The sequence below is a fragment of the Schistocerca americana genome, chromosome 9 (genome assembly GCF_021461395.2).
Source record: "Schistocerca americana isolate TAMUIC-IGC-003095 chromosome 9, iqSchAmer2.1, whole genome shotgun sequence".
Classification (NCBI taxonomy): domain Eukaryota; kingdom Metazoa; phylum Arthropoda; class Insecta; order Orthoptera; family Acrididae; genus Schistocerca; species Schistocerca americana.
Window position 1 is genome coordinate 76,366,415 of NC_060127.1, and position 24,289 is coordinate 76,390,703.

The 24,289-nt window shown below is 43.2% G+C and overlaps 1 protein-coding gene across 1 annotated transcript in view; it reads right to left on the bottom strand.

Moving 5' to 3' along the window:
* The window catches only part of LOC124551102 (cytochrome P450 4C1-like), a 166,656-nt gene that overhangs the window by 112,772 nt on the left and 29,595 nt on the right, over nucleotides 1-24,289 (bottom strand). The window contains exon 2 of the mRNA XM_047126033.1: nucleotides 11,259-11,508. Within this exon, the coding sequence (XP_046981989.1) occupies nucleotides 11,259-11,473 (215 nt within the window). The 5' untranslated portion in view covers nucleotides 11,474-11,508. The remainder of the gene's footprint in view (nucleotides 1-11,258; nucleotides 11,509-24,289) is intronic.

Here is a 24,289-nt window from a genome sequence, read left to right on the forward strand (position 1 = left end):
TCTTTGTGTTGTACAGTCATCAAGGGTACACGAGTGGGCCTTCGGCTCTGAAAGCCCATATCGATGATGTTTCGTTGAATGGTTCGCACGCTGACACTTCTTGATGGCCCAGCACTGAAATCTGCAGCCATGTGTGGAAGGATTGCACTTCTGTCACGTTGAACGATTCTCTTCAGCCGTCGTTGGTCCCATTTTTGCAGGATGTCTTTCAGGCCGCAGCGATGTCGAGATCTGATGTTTTACCGGATTCCTGATATTCACGGTACACTTGTGAAACGGTCTTACGGTAAAATCCCCACTTCATCGCTACCTCGGGGATGCTGTGTCTCATCGCTCGTTCGCCGACTAGAACACCCTTTGAGACTCACATAAATCTTGATAACCTGCCATTGTAGCAGCAGTAGACGATCTAACAACTGCGCCAGACACTTTTGTCTTATAAAGGCGTTGCCGACAGCAGTACCGTATTCTGTCAGTTTACATATCTCTGTATTTGAATGCGAATGCCTATACCAGTTTCTTTGGAGTTTCAGTGTATAAGAGTATTGGCAAACCGTATTTCCACCGATTTTTTAATTACTGGATCCCAAAAACTGGAAACTGGACATAAAATTTTTGTCCTATCGTATTCCACTGAGGATCCCATGGACGTTCTACGTACCGGAAAATCTAAAAGGACCCAACGAACCATATTTGAAGAAAAACTGCTACTCTTCTGAGCAATAATCCTCTACCTAAACAAGTTATCAAGAGGCGAAGAGCATACAATGCAGTACCACCAAACCAAGACTGTATGGTCTTCCCAATATTCACAAGGGTGGTGTCGCACAAGGATTAATACTGAGGAATACTGGTGCGTCGACCTATTCTACTGCAAAAGGTCTGGCCTGTCAGCTCAAGTGGTACGCGGGTAAATGTTGTCGTCATATACGTAATTCTGTGTATTTTGTCAATCGCTTGAAGACAGCTCGGATTCATTAGTTAGCTTTGATGTGTTTTCACTTTTTACCAAAGTGCCTTTAATGGACTTGTTACAGCTTACTGGTAAAGTATTCACTGTTGACATCGCGGTTTAGTTTGAATATGCCCTATCCTTAACCTAATTCTTATTTAATAACGAATTTTTCGAACAAACAGATGGAGTCGCCATGGGGAGCCATTTGTCCCCAATCGTGGCTAATCTTTTTATGGCTGACTTTGAGGAGAAAGCATCTGAATCTGCTGTTTTAAAGCCCACTGTTTTCTGGCATTAGGTAGATGATACTTCTCTTTTATAGCCTCGAGGCAGGCAAGAACTGGAGAAATTTCTTTGTCACTTAAACTCATTACATGAGGACATCAAATTTACGATGGAGATTTAAAAAAAATGGGACTTTACCTTTTCTAGACGTGTTAGTACGGCCTAAGAATGGTGAGTCATTGGGACACTCTGTGCACAGAAAACCCACACACACAGATCTACATCTCCAGTCGTCTAGGTGCCATCACCCAGCACAAACCGCCGGTGTTCTTAGAACCTTAATACATCGGGCGCGCGTAATATCGGACGATGAAAACCTCCACGCAGAATTAGAACGCTTGGAGAAAATTTTTAAAATGGCTACACTTCACGCCAAACAAGGAAGCCCATACAAAAAAAATGTTTCAAATGGCTCCGAGCACTATGTGATGTAACTTCTAAAGTCATCAGTCCCCTAGAACTTAGAACTACTTAAACCTAACTAATCTAAGGACATCACACACATCCATGCCCGAGGCAGGATTCGAACCTGCGACCGTAGCGGTCGCCCGGTTCCAGACTGTAGAGCCTAGAACCGCGAAGCGCTTACACAGCTATAATAACAAGAAACAACGTACTGAGGACACTGCTGATGACTATGAATCAACTGCGTTCCTTCCATATGCTGGGAACGTGTCTTCTGCACTGAAGAAACTGATATAGGCAAGCATATTCAAATGCAGAGATGTGTAAACAGGCTCTAGTCGGCAACGCCTATATAAAACAACAAGTGTCTGGCGCAGTTGTTAGATCTCTTACTGCTGACATAGTAGCAGGTTACCAGGATTTAAGTGAGTTTGAACGTGCTGTTATAGTCGGCGCACTAGCGATGATACACAGCATTCCCGAGGTAGCGATGAAGTGGGGATCTTCCCTTACGACCATTTCACGAGTGTACCGCGAATATCAGTGCAGCCCAGCATATTGGTGCAGATTTCGATGCTGGGCTATCAACAAGTGTCAGCGTGCGAACCATTCAACGAAATATCGTCGATATGGGCTTTCAGAGCCGAAGGCCCATTCGTGTACCGTTGATGACTGCACGACACACAGCTTTACGCCTCGCCTGGGCCTGTCAACCCCGATATTGGACTGTCGATGACAGGAAACATGTTGCCTGGTCGAACGAGTCTCGTTTCAAATTGTACACTCCTGGAAATGGAAAAAAGAACACATTGAAACCGGTGTGTCAGACCCACCATACTTGCTCCGGACACTGCGAGAGGGCTGTACAAGCAATGATCACACGCACGGCACAGCGTACACACCAGGAACCGCGGTGTTGGCCGTCGAATGGCGCTAGCTGCGCAGCATTTGTGCACCGCCGCCGTCAGTGTCAGCCAGTTTGCCGTGGCATACGGAGCTCCATCGCAGTCTTTAGCACTGATAGCATGCCGCGACAGTGTGGACGTGAACCGTATGTGCAGTTGACGGACTTTGAACGAGGGCGTATAGTGGGCATGCGGGAGGCCGGGTGGACGTACAGCCGAATTGCTCAACACGTGGGGCGTGAGGTCTCCACAGTACATCGATGTTGTCGCCAGTGGTCGGCGGAAGGTGCACGTGCCCGTCGACCTGGGACCGGACCCCAGCGACGCACGGATGCACGCCAAGACCGTAGGATCCTACGCAGTGCCGTAGGGGACCGCACCGCCACTTCCCAGCAAATTAGGGACACTGTTGCTCCTGGGGTATCGGCGAGGACCATTCGCAACCGTCTCCATGAAGCTGGGCTACGGTCCCGCACACCGTTAGGCCGTCTTCCGCTCACGCCCCAACATCGTGCAGCCCGCCTCCAGTGGTGTCGCGACAGGCGTGAATAGAGGGACGAATGGAGACGTGTCGTCTTCAGCGATGAGAGTCGCTTCTGCCTTGGTGCCAATGATGGTCGTATGCGTGTTTGGCGCCGTGCAGGTGAGCGCCACAATCAGGACTGCATACGACCGAGGCACACAGGGCCAACACCCGGCATCATGGTGTGGGGAGCTATCTCCTACACTGGCCGTACACCACTGGTGATCGTCGAGGGGACACTGAATAGTGCACGGTACATCCAAACCGTCATCGAACCCATCGTTCTACCATTCCTAGACCGGCCAGGGAACGTGCTGTTCCAACAGGACAATGCACGTCCGCATGTATCCCGTGCCACCCAACGTGCTCTAGAAGGTGTAAGTCAACTACCCTGGCCAGCAAGATCTTCGGATCTGTCCCCCATTGAGCATGTTTGGGACTGGATGAAGCGTCGTCTCACGCGGTCTGCACGTCCAGCACGAACGCTGGTCCAACTGAGGCGCCAGGTGGAAATGGCATGGCAAGCCGTTCCACAGGACTACATCCAGCATCTCTACGATCGTCTCCATGGGAGAATAGCAGCCTGCATTGCTGCGAAAGGTGGATATACACTGTACTAGTGCCGACATTGTGCATGCTCTGTTGCCTGTGTCTATGTGCCTGTGGTTCTGTCAGTGTGATCATGTGATGTATCTGACCCCAGGAATGTGTCAATAAAGTTTCCCCTTCCTGGGACAATGAATTCACGGTGTTCTTATTTCAATTTCCAGGAGTGTATTTACGTGTCATGGTGTGTGTGGGGCAGTTGGTTGGTTACGGCGGAGCAGCGAGGAAGTCTCCGCGGCGTGTGATCAGACCAGGACTGTTGGCGGCGTGCACGCACGGTCGGTGTTGTGTGGCACCAGCTGCGAGAGCTGCTAAGTTCGTCGCCCACACACCTGCATACTGGAGTCGAGTAATCAGTGAACATGTCATGAAAGCTCAACCGTTGTGACCTCTCTTCATTGATTGCTGGTTGTTGCATCCTGGGCTGTGCCCACAAGCAGCAACGTGAGTGTTGGAGTCGGCAAAAGTTTGCAGCCGTCTCTCTTATGGTGTTTAACCTTTGAAATGATTATAATTTATTAGTGGAGAGCGCCAGTGGTATCTTCTGTCCTGTGGCCGTTAACGTTCCGGTTACCTGCCCTGGTCGTTAGCGTAGTTTTGCGGCAGTGTGTTTTCCTCAACGTGTTGATGCTGTCTGGCACAGCGTGTAGTTCGACAGCTTGGTGTCGTTCTCCCTTTCTCTTTGAGAGTTTATTGTGCCTTGACTGTGTTTATACGGCAATTATTAAGATGTAATCCTGCTGCGATCCTCGTCTTCGCTGGTACCTTTGATTGTCGGGCTGTTGGTCAGGTAAAAGGGAATTGATTAGGCGGTTGGTTGGTTCGTCAGCCGTCCGTAGGTCGTGCTGGAACCCAATTGTTTACTGTGATGCTTGGCTGTCTGTCTCACCTAAACTATGGTTAGAGTTTCCTCCCCAGGCCGACCCTTGGAACACTTCTGAGCACCACTGTTGTTTGTGATTGTCATTCTATTTGGTCGCAGGTACTGTGCCAGGCCTTCAGCCGTGTATTAATATTGTCTGTTTTATGTTTAGTATATGGCCTTCAGCCGAACTCCATAACAGCTTCAGGCCTTCAGCCGTGTTTCATTTACAAATCTTTTTGCTCTGTATTCAGGTCTTCAGCCGCGTTTGTTTCAGAATCTGTAGCTATAATATGCAAATCCTTGTCTGTAAGGTTTCTCTTTAATTATTTTGAATTCTTGAAATGGCCTTCAGCCGTGTTCTGTAAATGTTTACCTTAAGGTTGTCTTCACTTATTCTTGAGTAATTGCTTGGGCCTTCAGCCGACAAGAAACTTCAAGTTTTCTTAAGATGTTTTTCTGTTGTGCTGTGAAAAGGCTTATTCTTAAAGTCTCTCTTTTATTATGTAAAGAAATTTTTTTTTAGTTGGGCTTTAAGCCGAAGAATTAACTTGAATTTTCCTTAATATGGCCTTTAGCCAGAAGATATTGTAATTTTACTTACGTAAGGTCTCCAGCCGTTACTCTAAATCCTGGTGTTTTAAAAGCGATCATTTACATTTATTCTGGAGAAGTTACTTGGGCCATCAGCCGTGAATTGATTTTGTTGTTTTAAAGAGAAAACTGTACATTGGTTTAAGGAATAAAGTTGTGTGTGTTCTTGTGTAACTAACAGTAATTGACCTAGGCCCCTTTCCACAACCTGATTCGCTGTCCTGCGAAACCAGATTACAATAGTGATGAAGCGGTGCAAGCTGAGGTGAGGTTGTGATACCATCAACGAAGTCAAACATTCTACAGTGCCAGCATCAAAAAAGTGGTCCCTCGTTCAGAAAAATGTGTTCAGCGCCAGGATGACTACGTCGAGGAGTAAATATGTACACATGAAGAATAATGTTAATAATGTTCGTTTTATTTAAAAACCTTTAAGATTTTTCACATAAAAAATTCAGAGGCATTACTCTCCTGCATTCCCCCTTATGTGACATACTCCTTGTAACGGTGGAAATGTTATTACTTGATATTTAATTATGACAAATTGTACGAAAAACGATGCGTTATTGCTAGACCGTCTCGATCCGCCAGGGTAGCCAAGACCGCTAACGTGCTGCTTCCTGGACTCAGGTGGGCATGCCGGCCCCGGATCGTTTCCACCCGGCAAATTAACGACAAGAGCCAATGTGCCGGCCAGCCTGGATGTGGTTTTTAGGCGGTTTTCCACATCCCACTAGGTGAATACCAGTCTGGTCCCCATGTTCCGCCTCAGTTACACGACGCGCAGACATCTGAACACATTCGCACTATTCCATGGATTACACTCGAGGCAGACAGTTGGGGTGCACTAATTCTGTCTGAGGTGGAGGGGGTGGCGGCAGGAAGGGCATCTGGCCACCCCTTAACCATTAACATTCCACATCCGATTAACGATGGCTGACCCTGCGTAACTGCGGGACAAGGCTCAAGCGATAGATAGAATTGCTAGACCATCACTGTGCCGCAGCAATGAAACGTTTACTTTCATAGCCGGCCAGAGTGGCCGAGCAGTTCTAGGCGCTACAGTCTGGCACCGTGCGAACGGTACAGTCACAAGTTCGAATCCTGCCTCAGGCATGGATGTGTGTGATGTCCTCAGGCTAGTTAGGTTTAAGTAGTTCTAAGTTGTAGGGGACTGATGATCCCAGAAGTTAGGTCCCATAGTGCTCAGAGCCATTTGAACCATTATTTACTTTCATAGCATACAAGTTATAACAGTAAAATCATCAAACACAGGAAGCCTTTAACTACTAACGTGTGGTCTGCTGTCATTTTATTTAATAAAATCGTAGCCAAAACGATGCGTTTACGAGATAACCTTTGGAGAAAAGAGAGTCAATTGTACGAATATCAAGAGCTCATATGGAAAACCAGTTCTAAGCAAAGAGGGGAAAGCAGAAAGGTGGAAGGAGTATATAGAGGGTTTATACAGGGTCGATGTACTTCAGGACAATATTATGGAAATGGAAGAGGATGTAGATGAAATGGGAGATACGATACTGCGTGAAGAGTTTGACACAGCACTGAAAGACCTGAGTCGAGACAAGGCCCAGGGAGTAGACAACATTCCATTAGAACTACGGACGGCCTTGGGGGAGCCAGTCCTGACAAAACTCTACCATCTGGTGAGCAAGATGTATGAAACAGGCGATATACCCTCAGACTTCAAGAAGAATATAATAATTCCAATCCCAAAGAAAGCAGGTGTTGACAGATGTGAGAATTACCGAACAATCAGTTTAATAAGCCACAGCTGCAAAATACTAACGCGAATTATTTACAGACGAATGGAAAAACTGGTAGAAGCCGACCTCATGGAAGATCAGTTTGGATTCCGTAGAAATGTTGGAACACGTGAGGCAATACTTATCTTAGAAGGAAGATTAAGGAAAGGCAAACCTACGTTTCTAGCATTTGTAGACTTAGAGAAAGCTTTTGACAATGTTGACTGGAATCCTCTCTTTCAAATTCTAAAGGTGGCAGGGGTAAAATACAGGGAGCGAAAGGCTATTTACAATTTGTACAGAAACCAGAGGGCAGTTATAAGAGTCGAGGGGCATGAAAGGGAAGCAGTGGTTGGGAAGGGAGTGAGACAGGGTTGTAGCCTCTCCCCGATGTTATTCAATCTGTATATTGAGCAAGCAGTAAAGGAAACAAAAGAAAAATTCGGAGTAGGTATTAAAATTCAGGGAGAAGAAATAAAACCTTTGAGGTTCGCCGAAGACATTGTAATTCCGTCAGAGACAGCAAAGGACTTGGAAGAGCAGTTGAACGGAATGAACAGTGTCTTGAAAGGAGTATATAAGATGAACATCAACAAAAGCAAAACGAGGATAATGGAATGTAGTCGAATTAAGTTGGGTGATGCTGCGGGAATTATATTAGGAAACGAGACACTTAAGGTAGTAAAGGAGTTTTGCTATTTGGGGAGCAAAATAACTAACGATGGTCGCAGTAGAGAGGATATAAAATGTAGACTGGCAATGGCAGGGAAAGCGTTTCTGAAGAAGGGAAATTTGTTAACATCGAGTATAGATTTAAGTGTCAGGAAGTCGTTTCTGAAAGTATTTGTATGGAGTGTAGCCCATGTATGGAAGTGAAACATGGACAATAAATAGTTTGGACAAGAAGAGAATAGAAGCTTTTGAAATGGGGTGCAACAGAAGAATGTTGAAGATTAGGTGGGTAGATCACGTAACTAATGAGGAGGTATTGATTAGGATTGGGGAGAAGAGAAATTTGTGACACAAATTGACTAGAAGAAGGGATCGGTTGGTAGGACATGTCCTGAGGCATCAAGGGATCACAAATTTAGCATTGGAGGGCAGTGTGGAGGGTACAAATCGTAGTGGGAGACCAAGAGATGAATACACTAAGCAGATTCAGAAGGATGTACGTTGCAGTAGGTACTGGAAGATGAAGAAACTTGCACAGGATAGAGTAGCATGGAGAGCTGCATCAAACCAGTCTCGGGACTCAGGGCCACAACAACAACAACAGCTGTTACATTCATACCAGGTTCTCTATTATAAAAATAAAAAATAAATAAAAAATAAAGCAGATATGGAGTTTAAATACATGCAATATGGCGTCTTCTAAGTTGCGCTTCTACTATAAAATCGATGAAGGATCTCACTGGCCACGTTTCCCTCACTAGTAATATACCGGATTCTTCATTGTACGCCTCACAATCTAGTGAAACGTGCAATACTATACTGTGACGCTACCAGGTTCTCGTCCACGCACATTTTCATGTCCCGCGGGGGGACGGCTTTAGGCTTACTTCATCAATTATCTGTAGTGGCAGTGCGCGTCACGCAGTTTGCAGCAAGTCGGTATTGTCTGTTTTTCAAATCATATACGGCGCCGATTGCACAGACTGCCCAATAAGACCTTAAACCTACAATGTGTGGATGGTGAACTACCAGATAGAGGTCTTTTGGATGTGTTTTGCATATCACGACGTGGTCCCACACATTCACCTTATCGTGAACATCACCTACGATGTGCATTTAGGCGACTTCCTGGCAGATTAAAACCGTGTGCGCGACCGAGACTCGAACTCGGGACCTTTGCCTTTCGCGGGCAAGTGCTCTACCATCTGAGCTACCGAAGCACGACTCACGTCCGGTACTCACAGCTTTTCTTCTGCCAGTATCTCGTCTCCTACCTTCCAAACTTTACAGAAGCTCTCCTGCGAACCTTGCAAAACTAAGTAGGAGACGAGATACTGGCAGAAGTAAAGCTGTGAGGGTGGGGCGTGAGTCGTGCTTGAGTAGCTCAGTTGGTAGAGCACTTGCCCGCGAAAGGCAAAGGTCCCGAGTTCGAGTCTCGGTCGTGCACACGGTTTTAATCTGCCAGGAAGTTTCATATCAGCGCACACTCCACTGCAGAGTGAAAATCTCATTCTGGAAACATCCCCCAGGCTGTGGCTAAGCCATGTCTCCGCAATATCCTTTCTTTCAGGAGTGCTAGTTCTGCAAGGTTCGCAGGAGAGCTTCTGTAGTTTGGAAGGTAGGAGACCAGATACTGGTAGAAGTAAAGCTGTGAGTACCGGGCGTGAGTCGTGCTTGGGTAGCTCAGATGGTAGAGCACTTGCCCCCGAAAGGCAAAGGTCCCGAGTTCGAGTCTCGGTCGGGCACACGGTTTTAATCTGCCAGGAAGTTTCATATCAGCGCACACTCCGCTGCAGAGTGAAAATCGCATTCTGTATTTAGGCATTTTCGGTGTCCGAGTGATGCCCTTTCTTCTACATGTTCCTAATTAGTATGCTTGGACACTTCCGTCTTCCAAGACGAGAACAGCCAGATTCACAGCGCTGCACCATACGTTCCTGGTTTAACGAACACTAGGGAACGCAGTCCCTCTTCAGCCGACCCTCTGAACAACCCACCTTAATCACTATGTGAGACGATTTGTAACAGCAAGTGAAAAGTAGCAATTTATTCTTCGTGTGATAATTAAGAATATGAACAGTACCGAACTCTAAGCCTAATATCACATGCATCAAAAATTCTCATAAAAATAGTTCTGAAGAGAATTGAAGAAAAGGTGGAGGATAGGCTGAGTGAAGATCAGTTTGGCTTTAGAAGGGGATTGGGAGCAAGAGAGGCGATTCTGGCACTGAGAATCGTTATCGAAAAGCAATTACAGAAAAACAAAACAACTTATATTGCCTTTGTAGACATGGGAAAGGCATTTGATAACGTTATCTGGCAAGAAATGTTCAGAGTGCTGAGGAAAAGTTGAATAAAGTACAAAGACATCCGTGTGATACTTAGTTTCTATAAGATTGAGGTGGCAGTGATTAGGAACTGTCACCAGGAACAAGAAGCAAGTATTATAAAAAGGGTAAGGCAAGGATGTGCTCTCTCTCTTCTTATATTCAATGCTTCGATCCAGAAGCTATAGACGAAGTTCGAGAAACTACTGAGGTGAGGATCAAAATTAATGGGCAGAAGATCGACATGCTACGTTATGCAAATGATATTGCTATAGTCACGTAGACAAAAGAAGATCTAGAGGAAGTCCTCAGAACAATGGAAAAAATTATATGCAATCAGTATGGAATGAGAATAAACAAGAAAAAGACTAAAGTGATGGTATGCAGTACAGGAGCAGAACATGAACCTTTGAGAATGAGAACTGGAAGAGAGGAGCTGGAACTGATAAAGGAATTTACTTACCTGGGAAGCAAAATCACAAGAGATGGTAGAAGCCGGAAAGAAATTGCGACCAGAATACAAAAGGCCAAAATTGCATTTAATCGGAGAAGGAACTTACTCACCAGCAACAACATCAGTCTGAAAATAAGGAAACGTATCATGAAAGCTTTCGTTTGGAGTGTGGCCCTATAGGGATGTGAAACTTGGACGACTGGAAGAGAAGACGGCTAGAGGCCCTAGAGATGTGGTGCTATAGAAGGATGATGAAGGTCAGCTGGAGAGGCAAAGTAACAAATGAAGAGATGCTTAGAATAGTAGAGGAAACCAGATCTCTGTGCAGGCACATCCAAACAAGAAGAGACAAACTTGCAGAGCACATCCTACGACACAACAACATCACTGGAACAATAGCAGAAGGAGCTACTGAGGGAAGGAATCGGCGGGGGCGACCAAGGATATCATACATGCAACAAATCACGAATGACGTTGGATGTAAGACATACGTAGAAATGAAGAGGAAGGCATACAGAAGAGAGGAATGGCGCTCTTCTGCAAACCAACCTCAGGATTGAACACTAAAAGAAGAAGAAGAATTAAGACTTTATGACTGCCTTTGGACAGTTATTAAAGGTAATGGATTCAGAACAGAACGTTGATGGTGACCTCATTTTACATCACTACAGTATCACTCAAGTCACTTCCTGGTTTTTGGCGCTAGAGGAAAACTTTCAATTTTAGTTTAGAGGTGTGAAAGTAAGCATTCTTCACTTTTTGCCTTAATTCCGTAATGCTTCAACGTATGCAAAAGTATCACATTGTACACAATTACGCTATTGGTTTCCAGGCATCAGACAACATGAAGTCTTTACTTGTGCTGTATTAAGGCTGACCAGGCTCCCACGCGCAGTCATGAGCTCACCTGATCAAGTCTCCGTACTCGCGGTGCAAGTCTCGCGCGTTGCGGATCTTGACAGGCACCTCGCGGAATTCCGGAATGTTGCCGAGGATAGGCACCGTGGGCGGCCCTGGAAGGTCCACGCGCAGTCTGGTGAGCCAGAGCCACCACAGAACCCCCACCACGCCAGCACAGCACCACGCCACCAGCTGCACCAACAGCCACGACCACCACGCCATCGCTCAACAGCTAGCCGGGGCTCCCAGCGTCCAACCTGCAGGCAGAAGCACAGCCGGTCACTCAATATTGTGCGTAGGGCAGTTCATGCAGAATGGTAAATACGAGTTGTTACAATCAGCAGTATTGATTCCCAGAGTGAGATTTTCACTCTGCAGCGGAGTGTGTGCTGATATGAAACTTCCTAGCAGATTAAAACTGTGTGCCCGACCGAGACTCGAACTGGGGACCTTTGCCTTTCGCGGGCAAGTGCTCTGCCGACTGAGCTACCCAAGCACGACTCACGCCCCACCCTCACAGCTTTACTTCCGCCAGTACCTCGTCTCCTACATTCCTAGCTTTACAGAAGCTCTCCTGTGAACCTTGCAGGACTAGCACTCCTGAAAGAAAGGATATTGCGGAGACATGGCATAGCCACAGCCTGGGGGATGTTTCCAGAATGAGATTTTCGCCCTGCAGCGGAGTGTGCGCTGATATGAATCTTCGTGGCAGATTAAAACTGTGTACCGGACCGAGACACGAACTCGGGATCTTTGCCTTTCGTGAGCAAGTACTCTACCAACTGAGATACCCAAGCACGACTCACGCCACTGTCGACAGTAAAGCTGTGAGGTGGAGGCGTGAGTCGTGCTTGGGTAGCTCACATGTTAGAGCACTTGCCCGAGAAAGGCAAAGGTCCCGAGTTCCAGTCTCGGTCGGGCACACAGTTTTAATCTGCCACGAAGATTCATATCAGCGCACACTCCGCTGCAGGGCGAAAATCTCATTCTGGAAACATCCCCCAGGCTGTGGCTAAGCCATGTCTCTGCAATATCCTTTCTTTCAGGAGTGCTAGTGCTGTAAGGTTCGCAGGAGAGCTTTTGTAAAGTTTGTATGGTAGGAGACGAGGTACTGGTGCAAGTAAAGCTGTGAGGATGGGGCGTGAGTCGTGCTTGGGTAGCTCAGTTGGTAGAGCACTTGCCGGCGAAAGGCAAAGATCCCGATTTCGAGTCTCGTCCCGGCACACAGTTTTAATCTGCCACGAAGTTTCAGCAATATTGATGTTTTAAGGCTTTTGCATTCGTAAAGAGTGCTGCATGTGAAAAGCAGTTCCGCAAATAAAGCCATATAGATAACACCTCCCCCCATGGACCTTGCCGTTGCTGGGGAGGCTTGCGTGCCTCAGCGATACAGATAGCCGTACCATAGGCAACCACAATGAAGGGGTATCTGTTGAGAGGCCAGACAAACGTGTGGTTCCTGAAGAGGGGCAGCAGCCTTTTCAGTGGTTGCAGGGGCAACAGTCTGGATGATTCACTGATCTGACCTTGTATCGTTAACCAAAACGGCCTTGCTTCCCTGGTATTCCGAACGGCTGAAACCAAGGGGACACTTCAGCCGGTATTTTTCCCGAGGGCATGCAGCTTTACTGTATCGTTAAATGATGATGGTGTCCTCTTGGGTAAAATATTTCAGAGATAAAATAGTCCCCCATTCGGATCTCCAGACCGGGACTACTCAGGAGGACGTCGTTATCAGGAGAAAGAAAACTGGCGTTCTACGGATCGGAGCGTAGAATGTCAAATCCCTTAATCGGGCAGGTAGGTTAGAAAATTTAAAAAGGGAAATGGATAGGTTTGAAATTAGATATAGTGGGAATTAGTGAAGTTCGTCAGCCGGAGGAACAAGATTTCAGGTCAGGTGAATAGAGGGTCATAAATACAAAATCAAATAGGGGTGATGCAGGAGTAGGTTTAATAAAGAATAAAAAATAGGAACGTGGGTAAGCTACAACCAACAGCATAGTGAACGCATTATTGTGGCCAAGATAGACACGAAGCCCACGCCTACCACAGTAGTACAAGTTTATATGGCAACTAGTTCAGCAGTTGAAAAAATGGTTCAAATGTCTCTGAGCACTATGGGACTTAACATCTATGGTCATCAGTCCCCTAGAACTTAGAACTACTTAAAACTAACTAACCTAAGGACATCACACCACACCCAGTCATTCAGCAGATGGCAAAGAGATTGATGAAATGTATGATGAGATAAAAGAAATTATTCAGATAGTGAAGGGAGACGAAAATTTAATCGTCATAGGTGACTGGAGCTCGATAGTAGGAAAATGAAGAGAAGGAAACGTAGCAGGTGAATATGGACTGGAGGGTAACGAATGAAACAGCAAGCCGCCTAGTAGAATTCTGCACAGACCGTAACATGGGTATAGCTAACACTTGGCTCAAAAATCATGAAAGAAGGTTGTATACATGGAAGAACCCTGGAGATACTAAAAGGTATCAGATAGATTATATAATGGTAAGACAGAGATTTAGGAACAAGTTTTTAAATTATAAGACATTTCCAAGAGCAGATGTGGACTCTGACCACAATCTATTGGTTATGAACTGTAGATTAAAACTGAAGAAACTGCGAAAAGGTGGGTAATTAAAGGAGATGGGACCTGGATAAACTGAAAGAACCAGAGGTTGTACAGAGTTTCAGGGAGAGGATCAGGGAACGATTGACAAGATTGGGGGAAAGAAATGCAGTAGAAGAAGAATGGGTAGGTTTGAGAGATGAAATAGTAAAGGCAGCAGAGGATCAAGAAGGTAAAAAGACGAGGGCTTGTAGAAATCCTTGGGTAACAGAAGAAATATAGAATTTAATTGACGAAAGGAGAAAAATTAAAAATTCGATAAATGAAGCAGGGAAAAGGGAATACAAACGTCTCAAAAATGAGATGGACAGGAAGTGCAAAATGGCTAAGCAGAGGACAAATGTAAGGATGTAGAGGCATATATCACTAGGGTTAATAGAGATAGTGCCTACAGGAAAATTAAAGAGACCTTTGAAGAAAAAACCATTTGTATGAATATCAAGAGCTCAAATGGAAAACCATTTCTAAGCAAAGAAGGGAAAGCAGAAAGATGGAAGGAGTATACAGATGGTCTATACAAGGGCGATGTACTTGAGGACAATATTATGGGAATTGAAGAGGACGTAGACGAAGATTAACTTGGGAGAGATGATATTGTGTGAAGAGATTGACAGAGCACTGAAATACGAAATAAGGCCCCAGGAGTAGACAACATGCCACTAGAACTACTGGTAGCCTTGGGAGAGCCAGCCCTGACAAAACTCTACCATCTGGCGAGCAAGACGTATGAGGCAGGTGAAATAACCTCCGACTTCAAGCAGAATATATTAATTCCAATCCCAAAGAAAGCAGGTGTTGACAGATGTGAAAATTACCGAACTATCAGTTTACTAAGTCACGGCTGCAAAATACTAACACGAATTCTTTACAGACGAATGGAAAAACTGGTAGAAGCCGACCTCGGGGAAGATCAGTTTGGATTCCGTAGAAATGTTGGAACACGTGAGGCAATACTGACCCTACGACTTATCTTAGAAGATACATTAAGGACAGGCAAACCTACGTTTCTAGCATTTGTAGACTCAGAGAAAGCTTTTGACCATGTTTACTGGAATATTCTCTTTCAAATTCTAGTGGCAGGGGTCAAATACAGGGCGCGAAAGGCTATTTACAGTTTGTACAGAAACCAGATGGCAGTTATAAAAGTCGAGGGGCATGAAAGGGAAGCAGTGGTTGGGAAGGGAGTGAGACAGGGTTGTAGCCTATCCCCCCATGTTATTCAATCTGTATATTGAGCAAGCAGTAAAGGAAACAAAAGAAAAATTCGGAGTAGGAATTAAAATCCACGGAGAAGAAAAAAACTTTGAGGTTCGCCGATGACATGGTAATTCTGTCAGAGACAGCAAAGGACCTGGAAGGACAATTGATCGGAATGGACAGTGTCTTGAAAGGAGAATATAAGATGAACACTAGCAAAAGCAAAACAAGGAAAATGGAATGCAGTCAAATTAAGTCGGGTGATGCTGAGGGAATCAGATTAGGAAATGAGACACTTAAAGTAGTAAAGGAGTTTTGCTATTTGGGGAGCAAAATAACTGTTGACGGTCGAAGTAGAGAGGATATAAAATGTAGACTGGCAAAGGCAAGGAAAGCGTTTCTAAAGAAGAGAAATTTGTTAACATTGAGTATGTATTTACGTGTCAGGAAGTCTTTTCTCAAAGTATTTGTATGGAGTGTAGCCATGTATGGATTTGAAACGTAGACGATAAATTGTTTAGACAAGAAGAGAATAGAAGCTTTCGAGATGTAGTGCTACAGAAGAATGGTGAATATTAGATGGGTAGATCACATAATTAATGAGGAGAACAGAATTAGGGAGGAGAGAAATTTGTGGCTCAACTTGACTAGAAGAAGGGATCGCTCGGTAGGACACGTTCTGAGGCATCAAGTCATCACCAATTTAGTATTGGAGGGCAGCGTGGGGGGTAAAAATCGTAGACGGAGACCAAGAGATGAATACACCAAGCAGATTCAGAAGGACGTATGTTGCAGTAGGCACTGGGACCTTGGACAGGATACAGTAGCATGGAGAGCTGCATCAAACCAGTTTCTGGACGGAAGAGCACAACAACTACTGATCACTTGAGGGAAAAGCTGGAATAACAATGCCATAGGCAGAGCTTGTGTAGTACGCATTTCTACCGCTAGGATGTATAGCGCAACTCATTACCAGTTCAGCGCCAGCTGTGTTGTCGACCTGGCTTGTTCTGTTCATCTGCAGTCTTGTTTTTGCTAGCCCTGTTTTGTTCTTGTTTCGTTTTTTATGATGGTAAGTTTGATTGAACAACATGGAGCTGTGAAAATTTGTTTTCTACTCGGTAAAAATGCTGCTGAAAAAAGCTTAAGAAGGTGATGCTACTGGAAAAACTCAAGTGTACGAGTGGTCTGCTCGATTTAACAAGAGTGACGTTTCTACTTTTGGAGCACAATACAATGGCGTTTCTTCTTGGTATGGAATAGACATGTTCTTGGTAGGTGTTCAAAGAAACTTGGCAGCAGATGTCTATGGACATATTGTGAAGTTTCCCTTAAATTACGAGTTGGTGCTCTGTGGGCGCGGAAGTGACGCTCGAAAGTGCCGCAGATGAGTTCTATCGCCTTCATGTCAGAAAAATTTAGTGGCCAAGACATGAAAGGAAGTTTACTGTCTTGCTCATCTTACATCTGCAGCACAATTCTTGCCTTGGACAGGGCACTAATCTTGCTGGAAGATGCCATCCTCATCAGAGAAGATAGTTAATTAGGTACATGTTCAATAGATTATTTAAACACCCTCGCGAACAATGGACCTTCCCATCGGTGGGATGGTTTGTGTCCCCCAGCGATACAGACAGCCATACCATAGGGGTAATTACAACGGTGGAGTACCTGTTGAGAGGCCAGACAAACGCGCGCTTTCTGAAGAGGGTCAACAGCCTTGCAGGGACAACAGTCTGTATGACTGACTGACCTGGCCCTGTAACAGCAACTAAAACGGCCTTGCTGTGCTGGTACTGCAAACTGCTGAAAGCAAGGGGGAAACTACAGCCGTAATTTTTCCTGAGGACATGTATCTTTACTGTATGATTAAATGATGAAGGCATCCGCTTGGGTAAAATACTCCAGAGGTGAAATAGTCCGCCATTTGGATCTCCAGATGAGAACTACTCAGGAGAATGTCGTCATCAGAAGAAACAATACTGGCATTCTATGGATCAGAGCGTGGAATGTTAAATCTCTTAATCGGGCAGGTAGGTTAGAAAATATAATATTGGAAACGGATAGATTGAAGTTTGATAAGGTGGGGATTAGTGAAGTTCGTTGGTTGAAGGTACAGGACCTCTAGTCAGGCGAATACAGTGTTATAAACACAAGATCAAATAGCGGTAATGCAGGAGAGGGGTTAGTAATGAATAAGAAACTAGGAACATGGGTAAGCTACTATGAACACCATAGTGAAGGCATTATCTTATACAAGATAGACATGAAGCCAAGGCCTATCACAGTAGAACAAGTTTACATGCCAAGTAGCTCAGCAGATGATGAAGAGATTCAAGAAATGTTTGATGAGGTGAAAGAAATTATTGAGATACTTAAAGGAGACGAAAATTTAACTGTGAGAGGTACTGGAATTTGATAGTAGGAAAAGAAAGAGAAGGAAAAATAGTAAGTGAATATGGACTGGGGAAAAGGAATGAAAGCCGCCTGGTACAGTTTTGCACAGAACATAATTTAATAATCGCCAACACATGATTTAAGAATGAATAAACAAGGCTGTATACTTGGTGGATTTCATATTGGTAATGTAATGGTTAGACAGAGATTTAAGAACCAGTTTAAAATTGTAAGACATTCCTAGGGGAGATGTCTACTCTGACTACAATTTATTGGTTATGAACTATAGATTAAAACCGAGGAATCTGGAAAAAGGCAGGAAGTTAAGGAGAAGGGATCTGGGTATGTTGAAAGAACCAGAGGTTGTTGAGAGTTTCAGATGGAGCAACAAGCGAGGGTTGACTAGAACAGGGAAAAGGAATACAGTAGAAGATGAATGGGTAGCTTTATGAGATGAAATAGTCAAGGCAGCGGGGATCAAACAGGTAAAAAGACAAGGCCTAGTAGCAATCCCTAGATAGCACAAGTTATACTGAGTGTACTAGATGAAAGGAGAAATTTAAAAACGCAGCAAATGAAAGAGGCGAAAGAGACTTCAGATGTCTAAAAAATGCGATTGATGGGAAGTACAACATTGCTAAGGAGGAAGAGCTTGAGGACAAATTTGATTCAGAAACGTATTTCACTAGGGGTAAGATAGATACTGACTACAGAGAAATTTAAGAGGTCTTTGGGGGAAAGAGTAGCAGCTATATGAATATCAAGAGCTCAGACAGTATACCAGTCCTCAGCAGAGAAGGGAAAGCAGAAAGGTGGAATGAGTACATAGAGGGTATACACAAGGAAATTAACTTAAAAGTATTATTATAGAAAGGGAACTGGACGTAGATGAAGGTGTGATAGGAGATATGATACTGCACGAATAATTTGACAAATGTCTGAAAGATCTAAGTCGAAACAAGGCCAGAACAACTGTTAGCATTGGGAGAGACAGCCGTGATAAAACTCTTCCATTTTGTGCGCAATATGTATGAGACAGGCGAAATATTCTCACATTTCAAGAAAAATGTGGCAATTCCAATTCCAAGGAAATCAGTTGCTGACAAGTGTGAAAATTACCGAACTATCAATTTAATAAATCATGGTTGCAAGATACTGACACGAATTCTTTCCAGAAGAATAGAAAAACTGGTAGAAGCAGGCCTCGGAGAATATCAGTATGGATTCTGGAGAAGTGTAGGAACACGTAAGGCAATACTGACCCTATCACTTATCTTACAAAATACGTTAAGGAAAAGCAAGCCTACATTTACAGTATTTTTAAAAAGATCGATTTCGACAATGTTGACTGGGATACTCTCTTTCAAATTTTGAAGGTGGCAGGGGTAAAATATAGGGAGCGAAAGGCTATTCACAACTTGTACAGAAACCAGATGGCAGTAATAAGAGTCGAGGAGAATGAAAGGGAAGCAGTAGTTTAAAATGGAATAAGACAGGGTTGTAGCCCATCCCCGGTGTTATCCAACCTGTGCGTTGAACAAGAACTAAAGGAAACTAAAGAAAAATTAGGAGTAGGAATTAAATTTCAGGGAGAAGACATAAAACTTAAAGGTTTCTCAATGACAATGTAATTCTTTCAGAGACAGTGGAGGACTTGGAAGAGCAGCTGAACTGAATGGACGGCATCTTCAAAGGAGTGTACAAGGAAACACCAACAAAATCAAAACAAGGATAATGGAATGTTGTAGAATTAAATCAAGTGATGCTAAGGGAATCAGATCAGGAAACGAGACAAAGTACTAGATGAGTTTTGCTATTTTGGCAGCAGAATAACTGATCAAGAGAAATTCTTTAATATCGAAGATTTAAGTGTTAGGAAATCTTTTCTAAGAGTATTTTCTGAAGTGTAGCCACATATGTAAGTGAAACATGAATGATAAACAGTTGAGCTAAAAGAGAGTAGAAGCTTTCTAAATGTGTTGCTATAGAACAATGTCAAAGATTTGATGGGTTCATCACGTCACTAATGAGGAAGGACTGAATAGAATTGGGGAGACAAGAAATTTGCGGCACAACTTGACTGAAGGAAAGGATCGGTTGATAGGACAAATTCTGAGACCTCAGGGGATCACCAATCTAGTATTCGAGGGAAGTGTGTGGAATAAAAATCGTAGAGAGAGACCAAGAGATAAATACAATAAGCAGATTCAAAAAGATACAGGTTGCAGTAGTTATTCAGAGATGAAGAGGTTTGCGCGGAATAGAGTAGCGTGGAAAGCTGCATCAAACCAGGCTTCGGACTGAAGACCTTAACAACAACAACGACAGATCATTCGCACGATTTTTTTTTTATCAAAGTGACGTGTAACGAGTCATATCACAGGATATGTATACGTGATCAGTGTTGACAATAATGAACAAATTATTATTTTTAGTCATTCTCAAGCAACTACACTTGTTTTTAAAACCTTTAATATTTTTATTTTTATACATTTATTCACTTATTTATTTTTTACTGGCGAGCAGTTCTTAAGTAGAAATTCGTAAACGGGATACAACTATTTGTCTAGGAGATACAGTTTTACATTTGATTTAAATTTGCTTCTCAACCTGCCAGACATTTTATGTTATTGGTCAAATGAACAAATATTTTTCTTGCTGCATATTGAATTACTTTCTGAGCCACTGACAGCCTTAACAATGGGTAGTAAAGGTCATTTTTCCCCCTTAGTGTTGGAGGTATGTTTATCACAGTTCTTCTCAAATTGTGTTGGATTATTTATGACGAGTTTCACTAACGAATCTATGAATTTTGACGACGCAGTTAAAATGCCTAAAGAACAAAAGGAGTAGAACATAACTGTTTGATAAGCTCTGAAATACGCTTCTTCCAGTTGAAGTTTTCATCAATATATACTCCAAAAAATCTGGAGCATTCTACCCTATTTACTGACTCCTGCTCACATGATACATCAGTTGTTAATATGGTTCTATTTGTTATACAGAACTGAATGAAGCGCGGTTTTTTTTTTCAAATTCTAATGAGACTCCATTTTCAGAGAAGCAATTAGTAATTGTTTGGAAAACATCACTTACCAATTTTTCTGTTGCTTTCTCTCTAATGGGATTTATTATAACACTAGTATCGTCTGCAAAAAGTACCAGTTTCTCTTGTTGGATGTTAAGTGGAAGGTCTTTCACATATGTACGGACTAGGAGTGGACCAATAATTGAACCATGTGAATCATCCTTTGCGCTTTATTTTCCCAGTCATTAAAATTTACTTATCTTTCCTTGTCCGAATTATTCAGAGTATCATGATCCACGCAATCAAAAGCCTTGGCAAGATCACAAAAAATACCAACTGGCGATATATTATAACTTAAGGCTTATACTATTTACTAAGCGAGTGTAAAAATAGCATTCTCAGTCGAGTAACGGTTCTAGAATTAAAACTTTGATATGATAAGAATATTGTTTCCACATAAGCGTGCGTGTATCCTTGAGTACATTACTTTTTCGAATAATCTGGAAAAAGACGCCAGTAAGGAAAGTTCAACGAAATTTACATATACTACCTAACCATAAAACAGACTAATCATAATAAAATGTTGGTCCTGAATACAGCTAATCTTTATCTAAGAAGGTAGACAATCGCTGTACTAGAATTGTTGTTGTAATTACAGAGCAAATGAACATAAAAATTAACGGATATGGCTTTCTGGTAAAACTGTTTTACTCTTATATTTCATTCTTGTATCAACTCTTGTATTAATTCTTATATTTTATTCTTATGTTTCCTCTTCAGGGAACCCTCTGGACATTCCCTTGGACGATACCGATCCCATAAACATTCGAAACATAGAAATTCTGAACAGCACGAGCATCGCAAGTTTGCCATAGTGACACTTCTTCCTGCGAATCTCAATGGGAAAGGAAGCTTCATTAACAGCTTTCACGGGTTGGAGATAATATTGCGGCAAATCGCGCGTAACGGATTACATGACAGAAAACTGGCGATTGCAACTGATTATAAATCATGATACACTACAGGACTTTCACCGAAAACGGTTTCAAATAATTATGTCATATTTTTTAATTCATTCACCAGACATACAATTAGTAGACGAATAAAAACAACTTTATTTCAGTATACGTTGGAAAACATTAGTGTAGTAATTTTCTACAGACATGGAGAGATGATAAAAAAAATAAAAAAAATAATCGATCTTTGAACATGGAGCGGAAAAGCGTGAAACCTAGCCACAGTACTACCGCTTCAGTTAAACTGTTCACTCGGTAAAAGGACGCACTCGTAAAATACCTTGAGAACTTTGACTGTCGTTTCCTCAGGGACAGTCGACTGCCTACGGATAAGCTGTGACACGTGTTCACTTATTTTGACCCCTCTTCGACTCAGCGAAGTTTCTGGGAAATCGGATTGTGGAACTTGCAGTGATCTCCTACTGAGAGATATGCGCAAAGGATCGAGAAAGCTCGCAGACCCCTTACGTTTGTTGGGTTTTATACAGAGGGAGGGAGGAAGAGATATGGCTTCACACATACGCTTAGGAAAAAAAAAAGAATCCTTGTACCGATTGGTAGAGAGCAGTCGTAGGTCCTTAATGTAACGATTAGATATAAGAGCGCATATGCTTTAATAATGGAAAGGCGGTGAATTCTAGAGACGGTGAATTCTAGAGAGACTTGGTGAGAAGATGGTATTTGGAATTGTAAAAGTATTTGGATGCGTTGTAGAGCTGTGCGTGTTAACGCCGCTATAGACGAAGTCACAAGAAGTTTGTTGATAGAGTGTAAAAGGTCTCTGAGCACAACGTGGATAGCATACATTTTATCTTCATGACTTAGTTTAGCACATAATACTACTGCTTGGTGTCTATCTAAAGTTTAAAAGAATTTATCCTACATTTAACTATTTTTCTATTGTTCTCTGCGGCAGCTGTGGGAATTTACTGCTTTCGACGTATATGAAACTGAGTATTTTGGTGGAGAGACTCGATGAAAGGCGTGGTCACTGCAGACACTGTCCATATCAGATCGTCATGGTGTTGGTACGTTACGTCTCTTCTTCACAGCTGAATCACCTGAGCCGCCTGATTGCTTTATCTGCCAGCGTGTGGCGTCCTGTCGTCATCCTCTGTGTAACATTGTTACCATCATGCATTATTATTATTATTGTTATTTAAATAAGGAATTACAATCTTGCTACAGAATTACCTAGGTGACTTGAAAGTGAATTTCCCCCAAAATTATGAGATTCGAGTAGCATCATTCGTACAAAAAAAAAAAAAAAAAGTTACGTCCATCTTATCCCTGGCCATGGGGTATCCACGACAGAGCACACACACAAACACCCAGACACACACACACAAACCCAACCACCCACACACCCTCCCTCACACACACACACACACACACACACACACACACACACACACAAAACTGTAATTACAGCCACACTTAGAGGGTACCAGAAGTGCTGCATTGTTGAGTCTTTACTCAGATTTATTATTTATTTATTTTGCCTACCGATACGCATCACTGCTTAAACTGTGTTTGACATGTGGATGCGTAATGCGAAATATTATTTATCTGTCTATAGTTTTAATTATCTCGTGTGGAAATCGATTACGCTAACTCATGCTGTTGTTAAGAAACCACTCCGTCTACAGGCCACAAGTGGCCCATCAGGACCAACCGACCGCCGTGGCATCCTCAGTGGAGGATTCGGATAAAGGGGCGTGGGGTCAGCACACCACTCTCCCAGTCGTTATGATGGTATTCTTGACCGAAACCGCTACTATTCGGTCGAGTAGCTCTTCAATTGGCATCAAGAGGCTGAGTGCACCCCGAAAAATGGCAACAGCGCCTGGTGGCCTGGGTGGTCACCCATCCAAGTGCCGACCATGCCCGACAGCGCTTAACTTCGGTGATCTCACGGGAAGCGGTGTAACCACTACAGCAAGGCCGTTGCCCATTGTTGTTATTAATGGGTAAGATAATTGAAATCTGGGTTCGCAGGATAGAGTGGATCGGGTTATGGTTGTGGAAAGTTTTATTTTCCTAAGAACGACTTAATTACACATTGCCTTAAAAGTATCAAATTAACACAATACGGCTGAAGGCCTGGTTAAGAAAACTTGCGATACCTCCTGGGCTGAAGACCCAAAATCACACCAATAACAAGAACAGCTGAAGTCCTGAACACAAGTTATTAAAAATTGCTTTAAAGAATACACACAGCTGAAGGCCTTGAAAAGAGAAAATAAGTACTTGGCTGAAGGCCACACACACAAGACATTGAACAACTCGATAACAAGAATTTCAGATAAAAATTTTAAAATATCAGTTTTAAATGAACCAATTTTCAAATTTGAATTTAAAATGGCTGAAGGCCTTATCTTAAAAACATTTCACATAAAGGCACTGCTGAAGGCCCCACACTGGACACTGAATAACTCAGGAGTTAGGGCCTGGGTAACAATAAATTAAAATACAATTTTTTTAAAAAAACATTCGTTTTAAACAAATCAATTTTCAATTTTAATTTAAGATGGCTGAAGGCCTTGTTTTAAAATTAAAACAAAGTAAATTAATAGATTGCTAAAGGCGTTGCACAGTACTTCAGACTAAAATGAAAATCACAATCTAAAAGCAACAGAACAGTGGTGCTCAGAAGTGTTCCAAGGGTCGGCCTGAGGAGGTAGCTCTAACGTAAGGTCAGGTGAGACAGGCAGGTAATAGTAAGGTTAAATAACCGGCTGGCAACCAGACCCAAGGACAG